The 22,609-nt window shown below is 41.5% G+C and overlaps 1 protein-coding gene across 1 annotated transcript in view; it reads left to right on the top strand.

Annotated features, from left to right (window-relative positions):
- Positions 1 to 22,609, top strand: part of LOC127570973 (dynein axonemal heavy chain 11-like) — a 395,392-nt gene that overhangs the window by 128,640 nt on the left and 244,143 nt on the right. The window contains exons 25-29 of the mRNA XM_052016942.1: positions 5,019 to 5,141; positions 8,158 to 8,280; positions 9,376 to 9,600; positions 12,897 to 12,988; positions 13,720 to 13,846. Coding sequence (XP_051872902.1) covers positions 5,019 to 5,141; positions 8,158 to 8,280; positions 9,376 to 9,600; positions 12,897 to 12,988; positions 13,720 to 13,846 — 690 coding nt within the window. The remainder of the gene's footprint in view (positions 1 to 5,018; positions 5,142 to 8,157; positions 8,281 to 9,375; positions 9,601 to 12,896; positions 12,989 to 13,719; positions 13,847 to 22,609) is intronic.

The following is a 22,609-nucleotide window of genomic DNA, read 5'->3' on the forward strand; positions in this document are numbered from 1 at the left end:
GATATGATAATTGATCTGGGTTTATCTTGTGTAGGAGGTTTGAAAACATGTATTCTGTGCAGTCCATCAATCTTAGGCAACGATTCTAGAACACAAGGGAATAGCTGAGCCAAAAACTTTGCAAATAACTCCATAGGTTGATTACCTACAGTCTTTTCTGGTAATCCTAGAATACGAAGATTGGATCTTCTGCTCCTGTTTTCCAAGTCAATAATCTTCACCTTTAATCTTTTGTTTCCTTTGGCTTGTTTTTTGACAAAGGTTCTGTAAGTCATCAATTTTCCCATCCAAAACCGAAAGAGAGGCTTCGTTCACTTCAATTCGTCCTTCATGATCTTCCAGTCTTTTTTGAAAAGAATCGAGTTTGGCATTAATTTGTTGAAGCTGCTCGAAAATAGCTTCCAGAGTTACAGGAGGAACATCTTTCTTAGTGGTCTTCATAGCCTTCGCACCCCTTGCATTCATAGTAAAATAAAATCACATTTAAATTTAATACCAAGGGTGAAAAGGAAGGATTTCAAGTCGGATTGAAAAGGTTAGATATAGTGAGAGCAGCAGCAAATAGCTGTTACTTCATCAACGGCCAGCAGAGACTGAACTGAATTCAGTTACGATTACTAGAGAGAAGGTGCTCGGGAAGCTAAATGGACTAAACACATAAGTCTCCCAGACTGGATGAGGTGCACCTCCGGGTTCTAAAGGAGGCGGCTTCAGAGATTGTGGAGGCATTGGTGATAATTTTCCAGGAATCAATAGACTCCGGCATAGTTCTGGAGGACTGGAAGGTTGCAAATGTAGTTCCGCTGTATAAGAAGGGTGGGAGGCAGCATAAAGGAAATTACAGACCTATTAGTCTGACATTGGTGGTGGGAAAGTTATTGGAATTGATCCTCAAGGATGAGGTTATGGAATACCTAGAGGTGCAAGGCAAGATAGGCCCAAGCCAGCATGGTTTCATGAAGGGAAGATCCTGCCTGACCAACCTATTGGAGTTTTTTGAGGAAATCTCAGGTAGGGTGGATAAGGGAGAGGCTGTGGATGTTGTGTATTTAGACTTTCAGAAGTCCTTCGACAAGGTGCCGCACAAGAGACTGATAAATAAGATGAGAAGTCATGGAATTACAGGTAAGATATTGGAATGGGTGGAGCATTGGCTGGTAGGCAGAAAGCAAAGGGTGGGAATAAAGGGATCCTGTTCTGGTTGGCTACCAGTTACTAGTGGTGTTCCGCAGGGGTTGGTGTTGGGGCCGCTTCTTTTTACTTTGTATATTAATGAATTGGATGATGGACTAAATGCTTTCGTGGTTAAGTTTGCAGACGACACCAAGATAGGTGGAGGAGTAGGGAGTACTGAAGAAATAGGAAGGTTGCAGAAAGACTTAGATAGTTTAGGAGAATGGGCAAAGAAATGGCGGATGAGATTCAATGTTGAGAAATGTGCAGTTGTACACTTCAGAAAAAGAAATAAACTGGCAGATTATTATCTAGATGGGGAGAAAATTCAAAGTACAGAAGTACAAAGGGACTTGGGGGTACTTGTGCAGGATACCCTGTAGGTATCAGATCGGTGGTAAAGAAAGCGAATGCTGTGTTGGCATTCATTTCGAGAGGTATAAGGTATAAAAGTAAGGAAGTGTTAATGAGGCTCTATGGAGCACTGGTGAGGCCTCATTTGGAGTACTGTGCGCAGCTTTGTGCCCCATATCTTAGGAAGGATGTACTGATGTTGGAGAGGGTTCAGAAAAGATTTACGAGGATGATTCCCAGAATGAAAGGGCTTATGCTCTTTCATTCACTTAAGCGAATGAACATTTGACAAATGAGCGTTTGTCGGCTCTTGGACTGTACTCAGTGGAGTACAGAAGAATGAGAGGGGACCTCATAGAAACGTTTAGAATGTTGAAAGGACTGGACAGAGTAGATGTGGTTAAGCTGTTTCCCCGGTGGGTGAGTCCAGGACTAGAGGGAACAATCTTCGAATTAGAGGGTACTGGTTTAAAACAGAAATGAGGAGAAATTTCTTTAGCCAGAGGGTGGTGAAATTATGGAATTCTTTGCCACGTACAGCTGTGGAGGAGATTGATAGGTATCTAATTAGTCAAGGTACCAAGGGATATGGGGATAAGGCCAGAAACTGGGGCTAGATAGGAATAGTTTTAGTTTAGTTCATGGAGCAGACTCGATGGGCTGAATGGCCTATTTCTGCTCCTTTGTCTTGTGATCTTGTGATCTGAGCTAATTTTTAAGCCACCTTACTAACACTCCCTGGATTCCATGAGACCTAACCTTCCAGACAAGCCTGCTATGCAGGACCATGTTGAAGTCCTTGCTAAAGTCCAAATAGGCAACATCCACTGCCCTACCCTCATCTACCCTTTTTGTTACCTCTTCAAAGAACTAAAAGATTCATCAAGCATGACTTCCTACACACAAAGCCATGCTGATTCCTCCTAATCAGACTCTGTCTATCCAAATGCTGGTAGACCTTTTCCCTCAAAATTCCCTCCAGTAACTTCCCCACCACTGACATCAAGCTGACCAGCCTATAGTTCCCTGGCTTGTCCTTGCTGCCCTTCTTAAACAATGGAATGATATTAGCCACCTTCCAGTCTTTGGGAACTTCACCAGTGGCTAACAATGAATCAAATATCTCTGCAAGGACCTTGCAATTTCTTCTCTAGTCTTCCACAACGTCCAAGGATGGACTCAGTCAGGCTCTGGGAATTTATCCACTTTAATGCACTGTAAGTCTGCAAATACCTCCTCCCTGGTAATATGAATGTTCTCCAAAACATCTCCACTTGTTTCCCTTCTCTCTTGAGCAACCATCATTTTCTCCTCATTAAACACCAAGGAGAAATATTCGTTAAAAATCGCACCCATCTCCAGTGGCTCGAGACATAGGCAGCCCTGCTGATCTCTAAGGGGACCTACTCTCTCACTAGCCACCCTCTTACTCTCAATATATCTATAGAACCTTTTGGGATTTTCTTTAACCCTACCTGCCAGATCCACCTCATACCCTCTCTTTGCCTTTCTGATTTCCCTCTTAATGTATTCTTAATCTTTTTATGGTTATTAACAGATTCACACATCCTGACCTCCTAAACCCAATGTATTCTTTCTTCTTTTTCTTAACCAAAGCCTCAATATCTCTTGTCAGCCAGTGTTCCCTAAACTTGACATGTTTAACCTTAACCCTACCAGGTACATGCTGCCCTTGGACTCTTGTTATTTCACTCTTAAAAGCCTCCCACTTGCCATTTGTTCTCCCAATCAACCTCAATGAGCTCCTGCCTAATTCCCTCAAAATTATCCCTGCTCCAGTTTAGGACCCTAACCTTTGAACCTGCCCTATCCTTTTCCATCACAATCTTAACAGTAATGGAATTATGATCACGAGAGCCAAATTGCTCCCTGACTGCCACCTCTATTACTTGCCCTATCTCATTCCCCAAGAGGAGATTCAGTATTGCATCATCCTGAGTAGGTCACTCTATATATTAATTCAGGAAACTTTCCTGAACACGTTTCACAAAGTTCATGCCATCCAGGCCCTTAGCACTCAGGGTGGCCCAGTCAATACCGAAGATATTAAAATCTCCCACTAATGCAACCCTGTAATTCTTACAACTGTGAGTAAGTTCTCTACACACCTGGTTCTCAAGTTCCCGCTGACTATTGGGTGGTCTATAATACAGCCCGCCATAGAGATTGACCCTCCCCCTCTTGTTTCTAAGTTCTACCCAAAGGGCCTCACTGGATGATCCTTCAAGGATGTCGTCTCTAAGCACTGCTGTTACGTCCTCCCTTATCAAAAAGGCAACATCCGCTCCTCACTTACCTGTACCTCACTTACCTGTTGCATCTGTATCCTGGAATATTGAACTGCCAGTCCTGCCCTTGTCTCAGCCATGTTTCTGTTATGGCTGTATCATCCCAGTCCCCAGAGCCAATCCATGCTCTGAGTTCTTCCACTTTGCCTGTTAATCCTCATGTATTGAAATAAATGCACTTTAACTGAATATTCCTTTCCCTGCCTTTACTGTGCCCCTGGCTATTCTGATTGCTAAACTTGCTCTTACAGGCTACTGCTTTGTGCCATGACTTGCCTTTGCACAGGGTCCCACCCCCCAACCAATCTAGTTTTAACCCTCCCATTAGCAAACTTCCCTGCAAGGAGATTGGTCCCTCTCTGGTTCAAGTGCAACCCGTCCCTCTTGTACAGGTCACGTCTACCCCAGATGAGATCCCAATGGTTCAAGAACCTGGATCCCTGCCCTTTGCACCATTTCCTCAGCCATGAATTCATCAGGCATATCCTCTTTCTGACCTCGCTAGCACATGGCCATCTACTCAGTCTATAAGTGCCCTCTTGTAATTTACAGATCCATTATTCTATTACCCAGCTTAGTTCATCCAACAAACTTGTATAGATCTTTAATCCTTCTTTTACCATTGTGAAAAGTATTGGTACTAATAGGGATCATTGAGAAATGCTAACTGTGACAATCTGCTAAACTGACACTGTATTCTCCATCTTTTAGTTCTTGCCAGTTGTCTATTTAATAAAAATGTATACATATAAATGTATACTCCATTCATTATATGTTCCATGTAATAACATTTGATGATACTGATAATAGAATGCTTTTCAGTTTGCCTGCTGAAAAATCTGCAGAGCTTCCTATTTGTTATCACACCCAAGTCGCAGCTGCGACTGAATTAACATTGGATTCCAGCTATCAGGAAACATAAAATCTGGAAATGACTAATGAGTTGGGTTTCAAGAGAAGATCTCAATGAAGATTGTAATAGTTACCTTAAACTCACAAATATCTACACCAAACTCAGTCTTCCATTCCAAAGCAAATCTGTACACCCAAATGTTATAACTGCTGAACACCTCAAAAATACTGTACTTCATTGCAAAAGTCTTAGAAAATATAATTTTCATAATATTCATAGCCCTTGTATTTTAAATGTAGGATTGATTTGATATTTTACCTGTTTTTCAGGTTAAATTTATTATGAGTGAGAATACACTTCTGGCCGATCTGTTAGCCCTCAAGTTGCACAGAGTGGAAGATGAAGTCCGGAATATTGTGGATAAAGCCGTGAAAGAATTGGGAATAGAGAAGGTTTTTTACTTATTGCTCAGTTTTGTAGTTTTGAATTTGGAGAAAAGATGATTAAACTTTTTTCCCCTCGATGTTATTTTGTGGCATACTTGTCAGTAGTATTAATTTCAATATGCAGGTAGATTGGCAAGATCAGGTTGGCACTGGATCCCAAGAGAGAAGGTATTTGTGGAATGCCGACGAGTTAGCTTGTGGTCGAGTCCACTAGGGAAAAGGCAATTCTGGATTTGATGTTGTGCAATGAACCAGATTTGATTAGGAAGTTTATGGTAAAGGAACCCTTAGGAGGCAGTGATCATAATGCAATAGAATTCACCCTGCAGTTTGAGAGGGAGAAGTTAAAATCGGATGTATCGGTAATACAGTTGAGTAAAGGTAACTACAGAGGCATGAGAGAGGAGCTGGCCAAAGTTGATTGGAAGAGGACCCTAGCGAGGATGACGGTAGAGCAGCAATGGAAGGAGTTTCTTGGAGTAATTCAGAGGACGCAGGATTGTTTCTTCCCAAAGAAGAAGAAGCATTCTAAAGGGAGGATGAGGCAACCGTGGCTGACAAGGGAAATCAAAAACAGCATAAGAGCAAAAGAGAGGGCATACAATATAGAGGATTGGGAAGCTTTTAAAAACCAACAGAAGGCAACTAAAAAAGCAATAATGGGAGAAAAGATGAAATATGAAGCCAATAATATAAAAGAGGATACCAAAAGTTTTTTCAAATTTGTAAAGAGTAAAGAGAGGCAAGACTGGATATTGAACCACTGGAAAATGACACTGGAGATCGTAATGGGAAACAAGAAAAAACGGACGAACTTTGTGCCAGTCTTCGCTGTGGAAGACAACAGCAACATGCCAGAAATTCTTGAGATTCAAGGAGCAGAAGTGAGTGTAGTCACTGTTACTAAAGAGAAGGTGCTTGAGAAGCTGGAAGTCCTGAAGATGGATAAGTCACCTGAACCGGATGGACTACACCCCAGGGATTTGAAAGAGGTAGCTGAAGAGATTGTGGAGGCATTAGTAGTGATCTTTCAAGAATCACTTGTCAGGAATGGTTCCAGAAGACTGGAAAATTGCAAACATTACTCCACTCTTTAAGAAGGGAGGGAGGCAAAAGACAGGAAATTATAGACCAGTTAGCCTGAATTCAGTGGCTGGTATGACGTTAGAGTCCATTATTAAGGATGAGGTTTCCGGGTACTTGGAAGCTCATGACAAAATAGGCCGAAGTTGACGTGGTTTCCTTAAGGGGATACTTTGTCTGATAAATCTGTTGGAATTCTTTGAGGAAGTAGCAGGCAGGACAGACAAAGGAGAGTCAGTGGATGTTGTTTACTTGGATTTTCAGAAGGCCTTTGACAAGGTGCCACACATGAGGCTGCTAAACAAGATAAGACCCCATGGAAAGTTACTAGCTTGGATAGAAGATCGGCTGACTGGCAGAAGGCAAAGAATAGGAATAAAAGGGGCCTTTTCTGGTTGGCCACCGGTGACTAGCGGTGTTCCATAGGGGTCGGTGTTGGGTCCGCAACTTTTTCACGTTGTATGTTAATGATCTGGATGATGGAATTGATGGTTTTTTGACCAAGTTTACACTGATACAAAGATAGGTGGAGGGATAGTTAGTTTGAGGAGGCGGGGAGTCTGCTGAAGGACTTGGACAGGTTGGGAGAATGGGCAAAGAAGTGGCAGATAGAATACAGCGTAGTGAAGTGTATGGTGAGGCACTTTGGTAGAAGGAATAAAGGTACAGTCTATTTTCTTAATGGGGAGAGAATTCAGAAATCAGAGGTGCAAAGGGATTTGGGAGTCTTAGTGCAGGATTCCCTAAAGGTTAACTTACAAGTTGAGTCTGTAGTAAGGCAGACAAATGCAATGTTAGCATTCATTTCGAGAGGGCTAGAATATAAAAACAATATGTAGTACTGAGGCTTTACAAGGCATTGGTTAGACCACAGCTGGAATATTGTGAGCAGTTTTAGGCCCCATATCTAAGGAAGGATGTGCTGGCATTGCAGAGGGTCCAGAGGAGGTTTATGAGAATGATCCCAGGAATTAAAGGCTTAATGCATGAGGAGTGTTTGATGGCTCTGGGCCTGTACTCGCTGGAGTTTAGAAGGATGATGGGGGGATCTCATTGAAACCTACCGAAAATTGAAAGGCTGGATGGAGTGGATGTGGAGAGGATGTTTCCAGTAGTGGGAGAGTCTAGGACCAGAGGGCACAGCCTCAGAATAGAAGGACGTCCCTTTAGAATTGAGATGAGGAGGAATTTCTTTAGTCAGACGGTGGTGAATCTGTGGAATTCATTGCCATAGATGGCTGTGTAGGCCAAGTCATTGGGTATATTTAAAGCGGAGGTTGATAGGTTCTTGATTAGTAAGGGCTTCAAAGGTTACGGGGAGAAGGCAGGAGAATGGGGTTGAGAGGGTAAAATAAATCAGCTATGATTGCATGGTGGAGAAGACTTGATGGGCAGAATGGCCTGCTCATATGTCTTATGGTTATCCAAAAAGATAATTTGAGGATTCAACTCAATTCTTAAGACTTCATTCAGGCTTCAAAAGGTAATACTTTTTAAAAATATTAATACAATCTTAATTTGCCACAATGTACTTTTAACATTTTAGTCTCAGCAGTGGTGTCTTAACTTCAAAATGCAGGTAACAGTAGATTAAAATGTGCTTATGATATGCAATATAATGGAGAAAGTGTATCATGATTTTTTCTAATTATTGACAATGGTTGCTTCTTAATGTTATCCTGGTACTTATTGATAATAAAGCGAGATTCTGGTCCTAACGTGACCAGAAGGGAATGGAAAAGGCATGATCCTATTGAGTTACTCATTGTACTTGTTTCCAGATGAAGGGATAAATGTTTCAATTCAATGTTTAATGTGTGAAAAGTATGAATTTAGGAAAAGTAGTTGTTAAATTGTGGTATGCAAAGGTGATTGCAGAAAATGAGATAATATGTTTTGGACACATCAAAATAAGTATTCAATGATCTCCCAATTTCAGGTCCTTACAGAGATCAGTCATAGATGGACCACTATGGAGTTTTCATATGAGGAACACTATAGAATGGGTACTCCTCTGCTGAAGTTTGATGAAGAACTCATTGAAATTTTGGATGACAACCAAGTATGATTCTTTGATTTTATGTATCCTGTAATTTTTGTGAGATGAGACAGTATTATAAAAGAGAGAATCAAGGTCATATGAGGGTAACATGAAACTACCCAATGTCAGTGGAAAATAAAATTGAGTAGTATGTTAAACAGATGGGTGATCAGAGTGCATCTGTTTCTTGTATTAAAGTTGATTACCATGTGGGAGAAATTGACAATGCTGGTCCTATTGGTGTGAAGTAACTTCTCAATGCTATCTGCTGTCTCATTTGGGTATCTGAAATATATCATCCTGTGATATATGAATAGCAATATTTAGCTGCTTCAAGTGGTCAACTCAAACACATTAATTATTTTCTTTATTGTAATGAAGGAAGTTAATGCCTATTTCAAGACTTATCTTTGAAATTTGGTAGGACTGAGTGGTGCCCATTCAACTCTTTTTTTCATTCTTCAGTGGCTTTAATCATCTATTCTTTAAAGGACCTTGGAAGCTGCCAACAAGGAACCTAAATATTTTCCTTTTCACCTATCTTCATGTGGAGCAAAGAAAGTGGTAGTGATCCTCAGCTTCTGATACTATGAGCTGGTTATGGCGCACCCAGAAATGTTGATTCAAAGAATGAGAGGAAACCACAGAAACCAAATTACACAATTTCAAATGTTGTTCAAGAGTAGAGAGACCTGAGGATTTTTTGCATCAATCTTTGAGAGTGGCAGTTTAGAAGAGCAGGGAAGTTGGACTGACTGGATAGCTCTCCTAAGTAGCTTATGGAGAGTCATTGGGTTAAGTGACTCCTGTTTGTTATTTGCTATGCTTTGAATCTTTAATTTTTTTTGGAGTTGGTGGAAGGTTAATTAAAAATAATGTATATGAAAAGACTGTCTTTATAAGATGTATTTTGCAAGATGATAAAATATAATGGCATTGTAGATGAGATCAACGTTTATAATCATAGCAATGGAGATACTGCAATTGCGTATTTTTTTACTTTTCTCAGTCATAAAGTGACATCTCATGACAGATAGCCCTTCTTCTTAAACATGTGATATTGTCATCGAGGATTGAGAAATTCCTCTTTCTCAGTTATTTATTCTTGCTTCATAGGTGCAATTACAAATAATACTGCAGAGCAAATATGTGGAGTATTTTATTGACCAGGTCTCAACCTGGCAAAAAAAGTTGACGGCGGCAGATTCTATTATCTTTATGTGGATGGAGGTTCAACGCACATGGTCACATCTAGAGAGCATTTTCATTGGATCTGAGGACATACGAAACCAACTTCCTGAAGATGCTAAGCGATTTGATGGAATAGATGCGGACTTTAAGGTTGAATTCTTATTTTATTTTTGCTAAAGTTTGCAAAGATTTTATACATGCAGTGACATCTCCTAGTTTTGTGGAACTACAAATGAAGCTGTGGTCAATATGAATCGGTTCAAATTAGCATATTTAAAATAATCTGGTGGAGCCATGATTTGATTCCACTTTTATTTAGGGCTCATAACTAGGAGGCAGGAAGTGTCTATTACAAGGTCAGCTTTGGTTTAAAAGAGTACGCTGCTTCACTAAACAAGATTCTTGGTGTGATGAAGCGCTAAATCAAATGATATATATTTGTTGCTACCTTGTATTTTAGACAGTTCATCATTCCAGTTCAAATCTTTGAACACCAGAGAATATCACATCTCTTTTATGATATTGAACACCTGGTATTCAATATCATAAAAGAGCAGCATTCGGTATTGTTAAAACATTAATTATATCAATCTTGATCACCCCTTGGACAAATGCACTCAAAACACACCATTACATACAGTGAAGAGAGAGTTTCCAAACTGGGTGGAAATTGCAGCTTCTGAAGCAATAGCTATTATGCTGTTGGTTTATTTCTTCTCCTTTTCATTTGTTATTTATCTTGCATTATTATTAGCTAAAAAGATAGAGGTAAACCCAGAATTTTGCTTGCATCACATTAAAACCAGGTAAGTTAAACGGAAGTTCTATGCAACACACACAAGATGCTGGAGGAACTCAGCAGGTCAGGCAGCATGGAGGGAAATAAACAGTCGACGTTTTGGGTTGAGACCCTTCATCAGGACTGGAAGGGAAGAGGGCAGAAGCCAGAATAAGAAGATCGGGGGAGGAGCACAGGGTGGCAGGTGATAGGTGAGTCCAGGTGAGAGGTAGGTTGGGGAGGGGGGAGATGTAAAAAGCTGAGAGGTGATAGGTAGAAGAGGCAAAGGGCTGAAGAAGAAGGAATCTGGCAGGAGGGAGCAGTAGACCATGGAAAAAAGGGAAGGAGGTGGGGAGTGGATGAGCAGTTCATGAGGGTTTTGGGGGGGGAAGGGAAAGGGTGAGGGGGCCACAGGAATGAGGGAAAACAAAGGTGGGGGGAGGGGAGGGGTTACCGGAAGTTAAAGTAATCGATGTTGAGGCCATCAGGTTGGAGACTACGTAGGCAGAATATGAGGTGTTGTTCCTCCAACCTGCATCTGGCCTCAATGTGGCAGTAGAGGAGACAGTGAATAGACATTTCAGTATGGGAGTGGGATGTAGAATTAAAGTGGCTGGTCACCAGGAGATCCTTGCTTTTTGGCGGATGAAGCGAAGATACTCGACGAAGCGGTCACCCAATCTGTGTCAGGTCTCACCAATGTACAGGAGGCTGCAACCCTTTGTCTTCACCACCCTCCCCCCCCCCGCCCTTTGTCTTCCCTGTCCTGACCTTCTTATTCTGGCTTCTGCCCTCTTCCTTTCCAGTCCTGATGAAGAGTCTTGACCCGAAACATCGACCGTTTATTATTGTCTATAGATGCTGCCTAACCTGTTGAGTTCCTCCAGCATCTAGTGTGTGTTGCTCCAGATTCCAGCATCTGCAGAATCTCGTGTCTCAGAAGTTCTATGCAGCTTTATTTTTCCAAATTAGTTCAAGAGAAAGTAAATACTGTCTTTATCATACAATATCTATTTCATATAAGATTCGCTGCATTCCCCTTCCAATTACTACTAATTCTGAGTGAAGAAGTCTACCCTGATATTAGTCCTATATTGGCCTTTTGGTTTCAGTTGCTATTCCCACTGTGAATGATTCTCCCTTTGATTTCCTTCTCGAGTTATCTTTGTGCTGGCCTTCTAAAAATATATGGCTGAGATTGATGTATGAGGGATAGGTAATATAAATCAATCTCTTTCTGCCACAGTGCAGTAGGAGGAATGTATCACTGCCACTGTGATACCAAACTGAAATTCTTTTGTCCTAATGTCTGAACAATTTCATTTAAGTTTGTTGTGAAATTTGCAGTAACACATGAAGATATTCTAAATGTCCGTGATCTTCTTTGAACTTGGTTGTAAAATCACAGCTCAAGTGATCTGACATTTTTGTGATCTTCTTTGAACTTGGTTGTAAAATCACAGCTCAAGCGATCTGACATTTTTGTATCATGAGGCTAAAGTTCATAACAGAAAAGTAGCACCTTCAATTAATCTCATTTTGCAAGGGCTAAAGTCATAATTGCCCTTAGTACAAAAGTTCAGATGAGGGAAGACAATTGGGTAATCATTAGTATTATTCAAAAATGGTTATCAAGTAAGGATGTCTGATGGATAATGTATTCTAAGGCCTTGAGTTAAGTATGCACACTTGAATGTAACCTGGAGAAGACTTTTCACAATCTCTAAACCTCTGCTGGAAGCCTACAGGAGTGCAAAAGACCACACAGATCATTGAGGCTCAGCAGAGCCTACCCAATGTCAGTTGAACCATGATGTTCGTAGTTTTGTCTGGTACTGTGGGCCTCATGCAGAGATTAACATGATTCAAATCTATTCTGTCAAAGTTTCCCCCATTAGGTTGGTCTTCTTTCTCTACAAGATAGACAATGCAGTTCTGATACCATGAATAGAAAATTCTCACTGTTGTGAGTCTTCCTTCCTCATACAGACAATAGTGCTTGTCAAGTTCAATTTCCAAGCACATTCTAAGGCACTCAACAAAAAGCAAGACCACAAAATATGTCTTGTAGTTTGTTAGTTTCCAGCCCCTTGAAGATTTATTTTGCATCTTATTTTACATTTATTCGTATAACAACAGGGAAGGGTCCACATTGGGTCTCAGTGCAACCATCCCATTCATTCAATTCCTGCTCTTCTTACTTCCCTATACCACTGCAGCTTATTCTCTCTCTTATTTTGTCATTAACCTACACAAAGACGCATTTACAATAGCCATTTAACTTGCCAGGATGTCTTTGCTATGTGCAAGGAAAGCAGAACAGCTGGAGGAAATCCACATGGTTACATAGATAAAGTGCAAATTCCTCATATTTATGTCTGGATTTGTGAGGCAATAGTAGTAATAGCAGTGCTACCACACCATTTGAGGTGGAGCTCTCATTCTGACTGATGATCCCATTACTTTCACTGAAACTTGCTTTTTATGACCATGGTGTAGAAAGTCTTCCCTTCTGGAATCATTTCCTCTTCAAAAACAATTATTCATATGAATAAATTTCTTATGGGGGACATATCCGTACATGGGTTTCAGAGCCATGATTCGCCCTGTAAAATCAGTTGTTATTTCAAATTTAGATAATTATTCGTACTCTCTTTTTTGGAAAAAGGAACTAATGTTTGAAACAGCTCAGACAAAGAATGTAGTTGAAGCAACAAATAGACCAAAGTTATATGAGAAACTTGAAGCTCTCCAGCAAAGGTAAGACTTCAAAGGTATTGTTTTCTTTAATGTATATAGGTGTATATGCTTATATCTTGATCTTCTTGATATTTGGGCCCAGTAATCTTTAAAAATACATAGTATACATACTTGTGAAATAAGCACATCTTTCAATTCATTAAAATGCATGTTTTTTCCTTCTGGGCTGGAGGCATCATGCTTGCTGGGTTTGGCTAGCAGCCAGAAGACCGTAAGTCAGTCAACCCCTTGGTACAACTTTTCCAACCCCATTTTCAAATCCTGCCAGACAGCAGGCCTGCACTGCAGTTGTATTAGGCACATGTTAATGATCCCATTTGTGAAATGCAGATCATTTCAGGTTTCTGTAGTGCTGAGCACGTGTTGGGTATGTTCTATCCTCAGGGAGGAAGTTCTTTGGAGTAAGGGGTAAGGTTATGGCTGGAGTACTCCGTGGCCTTTATGATAATAATAGTACTTCCTCACTTTGAAGGCTGGGCTGAGTAATAGGATTACACTGAAACCAGGAAACGGTTAATCGTAACTTAATATGATAAATTGTTGCTTGGTGTATCACTTTGCATATCACTTTTCATGAGAGGAGGTTTATGAGCATTTCAAGATCAATTGTTTTGTGCAGTACAGTCACTCTTGTTCATGTTTTGTTATATTTTCAGGAGTAATGTAAATATAAATTGTTGTAATCTAGGAAATATAAGTATAATTTTATCATGTATTTTTCTCTCCTATAGGCTAGGCCTGTGTGAAAAAACTTTAGCTGAGTACCTTGAAACCAAACGTTTAGCTTTCCCGAGGTTTTACTTTGTGTCCTCGGCAGATCTATTGGATATTCTTTCCAAAGGAACACAACCTGAACAGGTATGCTATTAATTACAGAAATTACATTATTTTATTAAGTAATAAGCAAATATACATATATAGGAAAAGTTACAGAATAGTTTACATCTGCCAAGAAGATGTCAAAGGGCCATCGTTTTTCATTTATGAACAAGATCTCCTGCCAATGGAGCCCACTTGGAACATGATCAACATTTTGAAAAATATGCCAGACTGAATGAAAGCAATCCATGCAATTGTTTGTAAAGGGGCTGGATAACAAGCATTAATTAATTGTTGAAACTGAGAACCAGGACTCTTAATATAATTGAAGTGCTGTCTGTTTTTTCAGTGTTACATTTAATGGCATCAAGGAGAAGTTGTAATGACTGCACAGTTCATTGTTCCTTTTGAATATTGTTCCCTTGAGAACTACTAATCATGGAATGTAGCCATTATTGAAATGGAAGACTATAATTTGTTTTCCATGATTTGAATATGTGTTTCAAATTATTTTTATAATGTTATTGTGTAAGCTTTTGATGCATTTGCATCAAACTTCTCTCACCATTCTGATGCTGAATTAAGGCATTTAATTTGATTTTAATTAACCAACTAGATTTAATGTCATTAGATGAAACTTGAAGCAAATTCAATCAAATACACTAACAGAACAAGGATTTGAAAATACATATTTGGTTGTCTTTAGAAACACCACTCTGGATTGTATAGAAGAAAAATGCTAGCACTTCCAGAAGATGTGTATGATTATTTGCACAAAGTTTGCTCACTGTGACATGTTGATAAGTTCTAAGTAATTAATGTCAATTTATCAGTCTGTTTCAATGCAGTGAAACAAGCAGTCACTATGTAATCAATATAAAGATTGCTTTAAGATAAATGTAGTTGTATTAAATTTCATTGACAAAAATTTTGTCCATATGAAACACACATTGTATTGGTATTTCCTTAGAATTATAATATGATCCTACTTAAAAGATTTGTTTAGAAAGCATTGACTTTTTTCCTCCATTCACATTATTCTGCGAGTTAACCTGATATTGAAATGGGCGGCTTGGACTCGTTGGGCCGGAAGGGCCTGTTACCATGCTGTAAAAAAATTGGTGGGTATGATTTTACCTGATATTAGTAGGGTATGATTTTCAGGCAAATGGAAGTGTTTTAACATCCACATGTGAACATCTTTCTTGTCTGGGTTCTATGGTTCTGAAATGAGACAATGTCAGTGCAGTTGCAGCTTATTTTGACTTGGAGCCATCATCTCCACCTGTGTTCTTACATGTTGATGCATAAATCTTCCACAGAGAGTCTCATGTTAGTGAACAGGAGAATAGAGCCAACCAAAGTTTTACTGTTTGCACCATCCATGACATCAGACCAGTGGATATTTGAAGATCAGTCATTTGGGGAATGTTAGCTATATGTGGAAATGTAGAAATCACAGGAGAGCATTTGCCTTCAATAGCTGCGAAAATCTTCACCAGCTTCTCCAAAAAGCACTTACCTGTTGGATCTGACACCTACCTAGTCTATACATAATCCTACCTAATCCTCTTCCATAACTACAATAAATCTAATTAAGTTTTGATCACTGCCCCATAAGGCTCTTCCACTTCCACTTACCCAGGTTCATTCCCAAAACTAGATCTAGTACCATCTCTCTCTTATTGGGCTTGTATGTACTAGTTAAAAAAAAAGTTCTGTCAAATACATTTATAGAATCTTGTTCCCTCTATGATATATTTACTCTGGTACTATCCTAGTTCATGTTAGAATATTTGAAATTTGCAGCTTTGTTTTGCAGTTCTCAGAACTTCACTTGCTTCTGTTCTTCAGTTTCCTCTGATATTACAACCAGGGTAAACAGTACAACCAAGAATGTTCAGTTGCCACTCTTACCCATCTTTTTCTTTGTCTTTCTTTCCTCTGAAACTGCTCGAAGTCTCCTATCGCACTGCCGCAGAGCTAGTTTAAATGGTCCCCAATGGCAGCCAGCCAGCCAGCCTGAGAGGGTGTTTGTCTCAGCCCTGCCTGTCTGGCTTGTACTGACGTTGCATGATGCCGAATTTCCCTAAGAATTTAAGCCCCTCACATCATCTCTTTAGCCTGTTGAAGTTTAAACTCAAAGGTAGTAAATACTAAATTACTACCAATACCACACACCCGTGAGAACAAGAGATCCTTCTCTTTATTTATCTGAGGGCTTGATCTTTATTTCTCTCTATTTCAATCAATCTGCCTGAAGGATCTTATCCTTTTTACCCATATAATTGTTACTCATATGGGACCATGACCTCTGGCTGTTCATCCTTCTCCTTAAGAATGTTCTGCAGCTGCTCCATGACCACAGCATCTGGGAGGCAACATAGCATCCTGGAATCGCATGCAGCCATGTTAACTCAAACCTGACCCTAATTATCAAATCCCCTCTCAATGCAAAACATCTTGCTATCATTTCAAGGAGACAGCGAGCTGAGGGGAGGATGTGGAGACGTCGCTCTGTGCTCGGTTTCATTCCTGAGGTCAGGTATTCATACCCCAAACCTTTCTATCTCTGACTTGTAAGATTTTGCTTCAAATCTTTCCATGGTGTGTGTGGCCACCGGCTTCTTCAGGAGTGCAGGGAGGGAACTGCAGAGCTTAGGGCAGGAGGGTTAAATTGGTTTATTATTGTCACATGTGCCGAGGTACAGTGAACAACCTTGTTTTGCATGCCATCCATACAGATCATGTCATTACGTCAGTGCATCGAGGGAAAGGCAATAACAGAATGCAGAGTGGGGTGATACAGTTACAAAGAAAGGTGGATGATAGGGTGCAAGGTCATGAGGGGGTGGATTGCGGGGTCAAGGATCCATCTTAATGTACAAGAGGTCAAGAGTCCATCTTATCTGTTCAGTGGTCTTATAGCAGCGGGATGGGGGCTGTCCTCGAGTCTGGTGGTGTGTGCTTTCGGGCTTCTGTGTCTTCTGCCCAGTGGGAGGGGAGGGGGGTGGGGTCTTTGATTGTGCTGGCTGGTTTTCTGAGGCAGCGGGAGTTGTGGCGGAGTCCGTGGGGGAGGTGGGGGGAGGCTGGTTTCCGTGGTGTGCTGGGCTGTGTCCACAACTCTCTGCAGAATGGCCGGAGCAGCAGAACATGGGCCGAAGTTATCGAAGTTTTGTGTTGTGGCATGCTAGTTAGTGCTAGTCAAGGCACACCCATGATCCTACACAATCATTCAAAAGAGTAAGTAATATTTGTTTGAGCAAAGTTTCATATGCGTGCAAGGTGTTAACCATAGCACTGTGGCATCAAATCATGAAGGACATAGATAAGGTGGATGGTCACAGTGTTCTTCCCAGGGTAGGGGAGTCTAAAACTAGAGGGCATAATTCTAAGGTGACGGGGGAAAGATTTAAAGGGGACCTGATGGGCAAGTTTTTCACACAGACAGTTGTGGGTATGTGGAACGAACTGCCAGAGGAACTTTTAGAGGTGGGTACAGTTACGACATTTAAAAGACATTTATGAAAGGTTATCAGCCAAGCACATTAAATGGGACTGGCACAGGTCAACAACTTAATTGGCATGGATGAGTTGGGCCAAAGGGCCTATTTCTGTGCTGTATGACTCTAATTTCTACTCATTCCATACAGCTTCTTGAATTGCTGCCCTTAAACTACTGTAGGTTTTGTGGTGAAGGTGTTTGCATTATTTTCTAGGATTATGCCCCAACATTAATAAGAAAGAGGCTGACAATTTTAGGGAACCCTGGTTGATGAGAGATATTGAGGCTCTGTTCAGGAAAAAGGAGGCGGCATACATTGGGTTTAGGCAATCAGGAATGAGTGAATCCCTCTGACTATAAGGAGTGCAGGAGTACACTTAAGAGGGAAATTAGGAGGGCAAAAAGAGGGCATTGGATGGACCTGGCAGGCAGGATTAAGGAAAATCCCAAGAGATTTTATAGATACATTAAGAGTAAAAGGTGGCTTGGGAGAGAATAGGTCCCCTTAAGTATCAGCCACAGGAGATGGGTGAGATTTTTAATGAGTATTTCTCTTTAGTTTTTACTGTGGTGAAAATGAAAAAGCTAAAGAAATGAAGGAAATAAGTGATGATATCATGGAATGATATCAGGGTAGGGGGAGGTATTGGCGGCATCAATGTAATTAAGGTGGATAAATCTCCAGAGTCTGATTGAGTACATCCTCGGACCTTGTGGTAACCTAGGGAAGAAAATACTGACCCTTGCAGAGATATTTGCTTCATCTTTAGCCATAGGTGAAGTTCTGGAAGACTGGGGGGTTGCTAATGTTGTACCATTATTTAAGAAGGGCAGCAAAGGCAAGCCAGGGTACTACAGGCCGGTGAGTCTGACATCAGTGGTGGGTAAGTTACTGGAAGGGATTTTGATGGACAGGGTCTATCAACATTTGGATAGGCAAGGTCTAATTAGGGATAGCCAGCATAGCTTTGTGCGTGGGAAATCGCGTCTGACAAATCTCTTAGAGTTTTTTGAATGAGCTGCCAGAGAAAGTGGTTGAGGCATGTAGAATAATAATATTTAAAAGGCATTTGGACAATTAGGAGGTCTTTAGAGGGATATGGGCCAAACGCATGCAATTGGGACTAGCTTGGTAGGCACCATAGTTGGCATAGATGACTTGGGCTGAAGGGTCTGTTTCCATGCTGTTTTACTCTGACTCCATGACTGAACAGGAATGGCAATATGTGTTGATCCTGAAGGGCAGCCTAGCAAGGAGGAAAAGGTGTTGATGGTTTTCTTGGTGGGGCGGGGGGGGGGTGGGTGGGGTGGGTGGGGGTGGTGGGGGGCTAGATCTAGCATCACAGTCTCAAAATAAGGTGTAGACCATTCAGGGTAGGGATGAGAACAACTTTTTTCACCCCAAAGGGCAGTGAATCATTGGAATTCTCTGTTCTAGAGGGCGGAAGGAAATCATTTACTGAGTTCTTTAAAGACTGAGGTCAATGAGACATGAGAGAGCAAAGTCAGTGAGAAGACAGAGGTACATGCAGCAACTATAGAGTGTAAGGCTAGCAATCAGGATAGCCACATTTACAGTAAAAGAGCAGATAGGACCACTACTTTAAATTGCATCTATTTCAATGCACCTAGCTTAACAGGTAAGGTGGACAAACTGAGGGTGTGGATTCCTCTAGGGACTGGGATATTTTGGCCATAACAGAAACATGGATGAGGGAAGGGTAGGACTGGCAGCTCAATGTTCCAGGATACCGATGCTTTAGGCATGACGGAGTGGAGGGGGTGTTTAGAGAGGATATTCTTCAGGGATCATCTAATGAGAACTTAGAAATAAGAAGGGGATGGTCATCTTGATAGGACTATATTATAGACCACTGCCCCCCCCCAATAGTTAGTGGGAACTTGAGGAGCATATGTGTCAAGAAATTGCACGTAGTTGTGAGAATAGTAAGGTAGTGGGAGATTTCAGTTCCTGTTATCGACTGGACCACCGAGAGTGCAAAGGGTCTGGATGGGACGGAATTTGTGTGGTGTGTCTGAGAAAGTTTCCTCACACAATATATAGAGGAACCTACTCGGGAAGGAGCAATACTGGACCTCCTCTTAGGGAACGAGGCAGGCCAAGTAACTGAAGTGGCAGTTGGGGAGCACTTTGGGACCAGTGACCACAATTTTATTAGTTTTTAAATAGTTATGGAAAAAGATAGAACAGGTCCACAGGTTAATGTCCTGAACTGGAGCAGGGCCAACTTTGAGGGCATGAGGCAGGATCTAGCTGGAGTCGACTGGGTGACTCCATTTAAAGGCAAAGGAACAGTTGGCAAGTGGGAGCCTTTTAAAAAGGTCATAATCAGGAGTCCATGGGCAACATGTTCCTGTTAGGGTAAAGGGTAGATATACCAAGTTCAGGGAACCCTGGCTGACAAGAGATGTCGAAGCTTTGAGGAGGAAAAAAGAAGGAAGTGTACATTGTTTTTAGTAGCTGGCTATGAATGAATTCCTCAATGAATATAAATAATTTAAGACCAGGCAGGTCTCAGGGAACTCAGGAGGGCAAAAAGAGGGTATGAGATGGATTTGGCAGGCAGGGTTAAAGATAATCCCAAGATGTTCTTAAATTATATTAACAGTAAAAGATTAAGGACCTCTTAAAGACCATCAGGACTGCCTATGTGTGGAGCCACAGGAGATGGCTGAGATTTTTAATGGATGTTTCTTCATGGTGTTTACTCAGGAGAGTATCATGGATGCCAAAGAAGTGAGGGTAATAAGTAGTGAGGTCTTGGATTATTTGCATATTATGAGGAAGGAGGTAGTTGCAGTCTTGAAGCGCATTAAGGTGGGCAAATCCCCAGGGCCTGACCAGTTGCACCCCCGGACCTTATGATACACCATGAAGAAATCGCAGAGGACCTTGTAGAGATATTTGCTTCATCATTAGCCACTGGCGAAGTCCAGAAGACTGGAGGGTGGCTAATGCTGTTCCATTGTTCAAGAAGGGTAGCAAGGACAGGCCAGCAAACTACAGGCCAGTGAGCCTGACTTCAGTTGTAGGGAAGTTACTGGAGGGAATTCTGAGGGACAAGATCTACCATCACTTGGATAGCCAAGGCCTGAGTAGGAATAGTAAGCATAGTTTCGTACATGGGAGGTCATGTCTGATGAATCTTTTGGAGTTTTTCGAAGAGGTAATTAAGGGGATAGATGAAGGTAAGGCAGTGGATGTTGTCTATATGAACTTTAGTAAGGCCTTTGACAAGGTCCCTCATGACAGGCTGATCTGGAAAGTTAGGTCACATGGCATTTAGGGGAAGCTAGCGAGGTGAACTCAGAATTGGTTCAGTGATAGGAAGCAGAGAGTGATGGTTGAAGATCAATTCTTCGACTGGAGGCCTGTGACTGGTGGGGTGCCCCAGGGGCCAGTGTTGGGACCTCTGTTACTTATTATGTATGTAAATAATTTGGATGAGAATGTTCATGGCTCAATTAGCAAGTTTGCTGATGATACTAAATTAGGGGGTCTTATTGATAATGAAGCAGGTTACAATGAATTTCAAAGAGATTTTGATGAGTTAGGGAGATAGGCTGAGAAATGGCAAATCTTTTTTCAATTTAGGTAAGTGTAAGTGATGTATTTTGGACATTCAGACCAGGGTAGGACCAATACAATGAATGGCAGGGCACTGCTGAGCATTGTGGAACAGAGGGACCTGGGAGTACAAGTGCACAGCTTACTGAAAGCAGCTGTGCAAGTAGACAGGGTGGTGAAGCAGGTGTTTAGCAAGCTGGCCTTCATCAGTCATGGCATTGAGTTTAGGAGTAGGGACATTACGCTGCAGTTATATAAGTTGTTGGTGAGGCCGCACTTGGAGTATTGAGTACAGTTTTGGTCACCCTGTTATAGGAAAGACATTGCAAGCTGGAGAGGGTGCAGAAAAGATTTACAAGGATGCTGCCCGGACTGGAAGGCCTGAGTTATAGGGAGAGGTTGGCCACATTGGATCTTTATTCCGAGGACCATAGGAGAATGAGGGGTGACCTCATAGAAGTTCATAAAATCATGAAGGGTACAGTAGAGATATAGAGGAGCAGAATGGCAGGCAGTGTTTGGAGAGAAGCAAAAATAACAGGGTTGTTATAATGGGAGACTTCAACTTCCCAAATATAGACTGGAACCTGCTTAGTGCCAAAGGTTTAGATGGGACGGAATTTGTTAAATGTGTCCAGGAGGGATTCCTGATGCAGTATGTTGACAGGCCGACTAGAGGGAATGCCATGTTAGATCTAGTTTTAGGAAATGAACCGGGACAGGTGAAGGATCTATTGGTGGGTGAGCATTTGGGGGACAGTGACCATTGCTCCATAACCTTTAAAATTGTCATGGACAGGGACAGGTGCAGAGAGGAGAAGAGGATTTTCAATTGGGGAAGGGCGAACTATGAGGCTATAAGGAGAGAACTTGGGAGTGTAAACTGGGATGTCCTTTTTGAAGGAAAATGTACCATGGAGATGTGGTCGATGTTCAGGGATCTTATGCAGGATGTTAGGGATAAATATGTCCCGGTGAGGCAGAGAAGGAATGGCAGGGTGAAGGAACCGTGGGTGACGAGAGAGGTGGAACGACTTGTTAGGGAGAAGAAGGTAGCGTACATGAGGTATAAGCAGCAAGGTTCAGACAGGGCCCGTGAGGAATATAGGGTAGCGAGGAAGGAACTTAAGAAAGGGCTGAGGAGAGCTAGAAGGGGACATGAAAAGGCTTTGGCTAATAGGGTTAAGGAAAATCCCAAGGCCTTTTTCAAGTACGTGAAGGGTAGGAGGATGGCTAGGGTAAAGGTAGGTCCGATTAAGGACAAAGGTGGGAGAATTTGCCTGGAGGCTGCGGAAGTGGGAGAAGTTCTCAATGCGTACTTCTCTTCAGTATTCACCAGGGAGAGGGGTCTTGATGATGCGGAAGGGAGTGCTGGTAGGGGTAATGTTCTCGAGGTTGTAGATATCAAGAGAGAGGATGTGTTGAAGTTGTTAAATAATATTAAGACAGATAAATCTCCGGGGCCTGAGGAGATTTTCCCCAGGCTGCTTCGAGAGGCTAGGGAGGAGATTGTTGAACCGCTAGTAAGGACCTTTGAGTCCTCGTTGTCCACGGGGATGGTGCCAGAGGATTGGAGGGTTGCAAATGTTGTCCCCTTGTTCAAAAAAGGTAATAGGGATAGGCCAGGGAATTATAGACCGGTGAGTCTCACGTCTGTGGTGGGTAAGCTGTTAGAAAAGATTCTAAGGGATAGGATTTATGAACACCT

This window comes from Pristis pectinata, chromosome 5 (assembly GCF_009764475.1).
Source record: "Pristis pectinata isolate sPriPec2 chromosome 5, sPriPec2.1.pri, whole genome shotgun sequence".
NCBI classification, from domain to species: Eukaryota; Metazoa; Chordata; class Chondrichthyes; order Rhinopristiformes; family Pristidae; genus Pristis; species Pristis pectinata.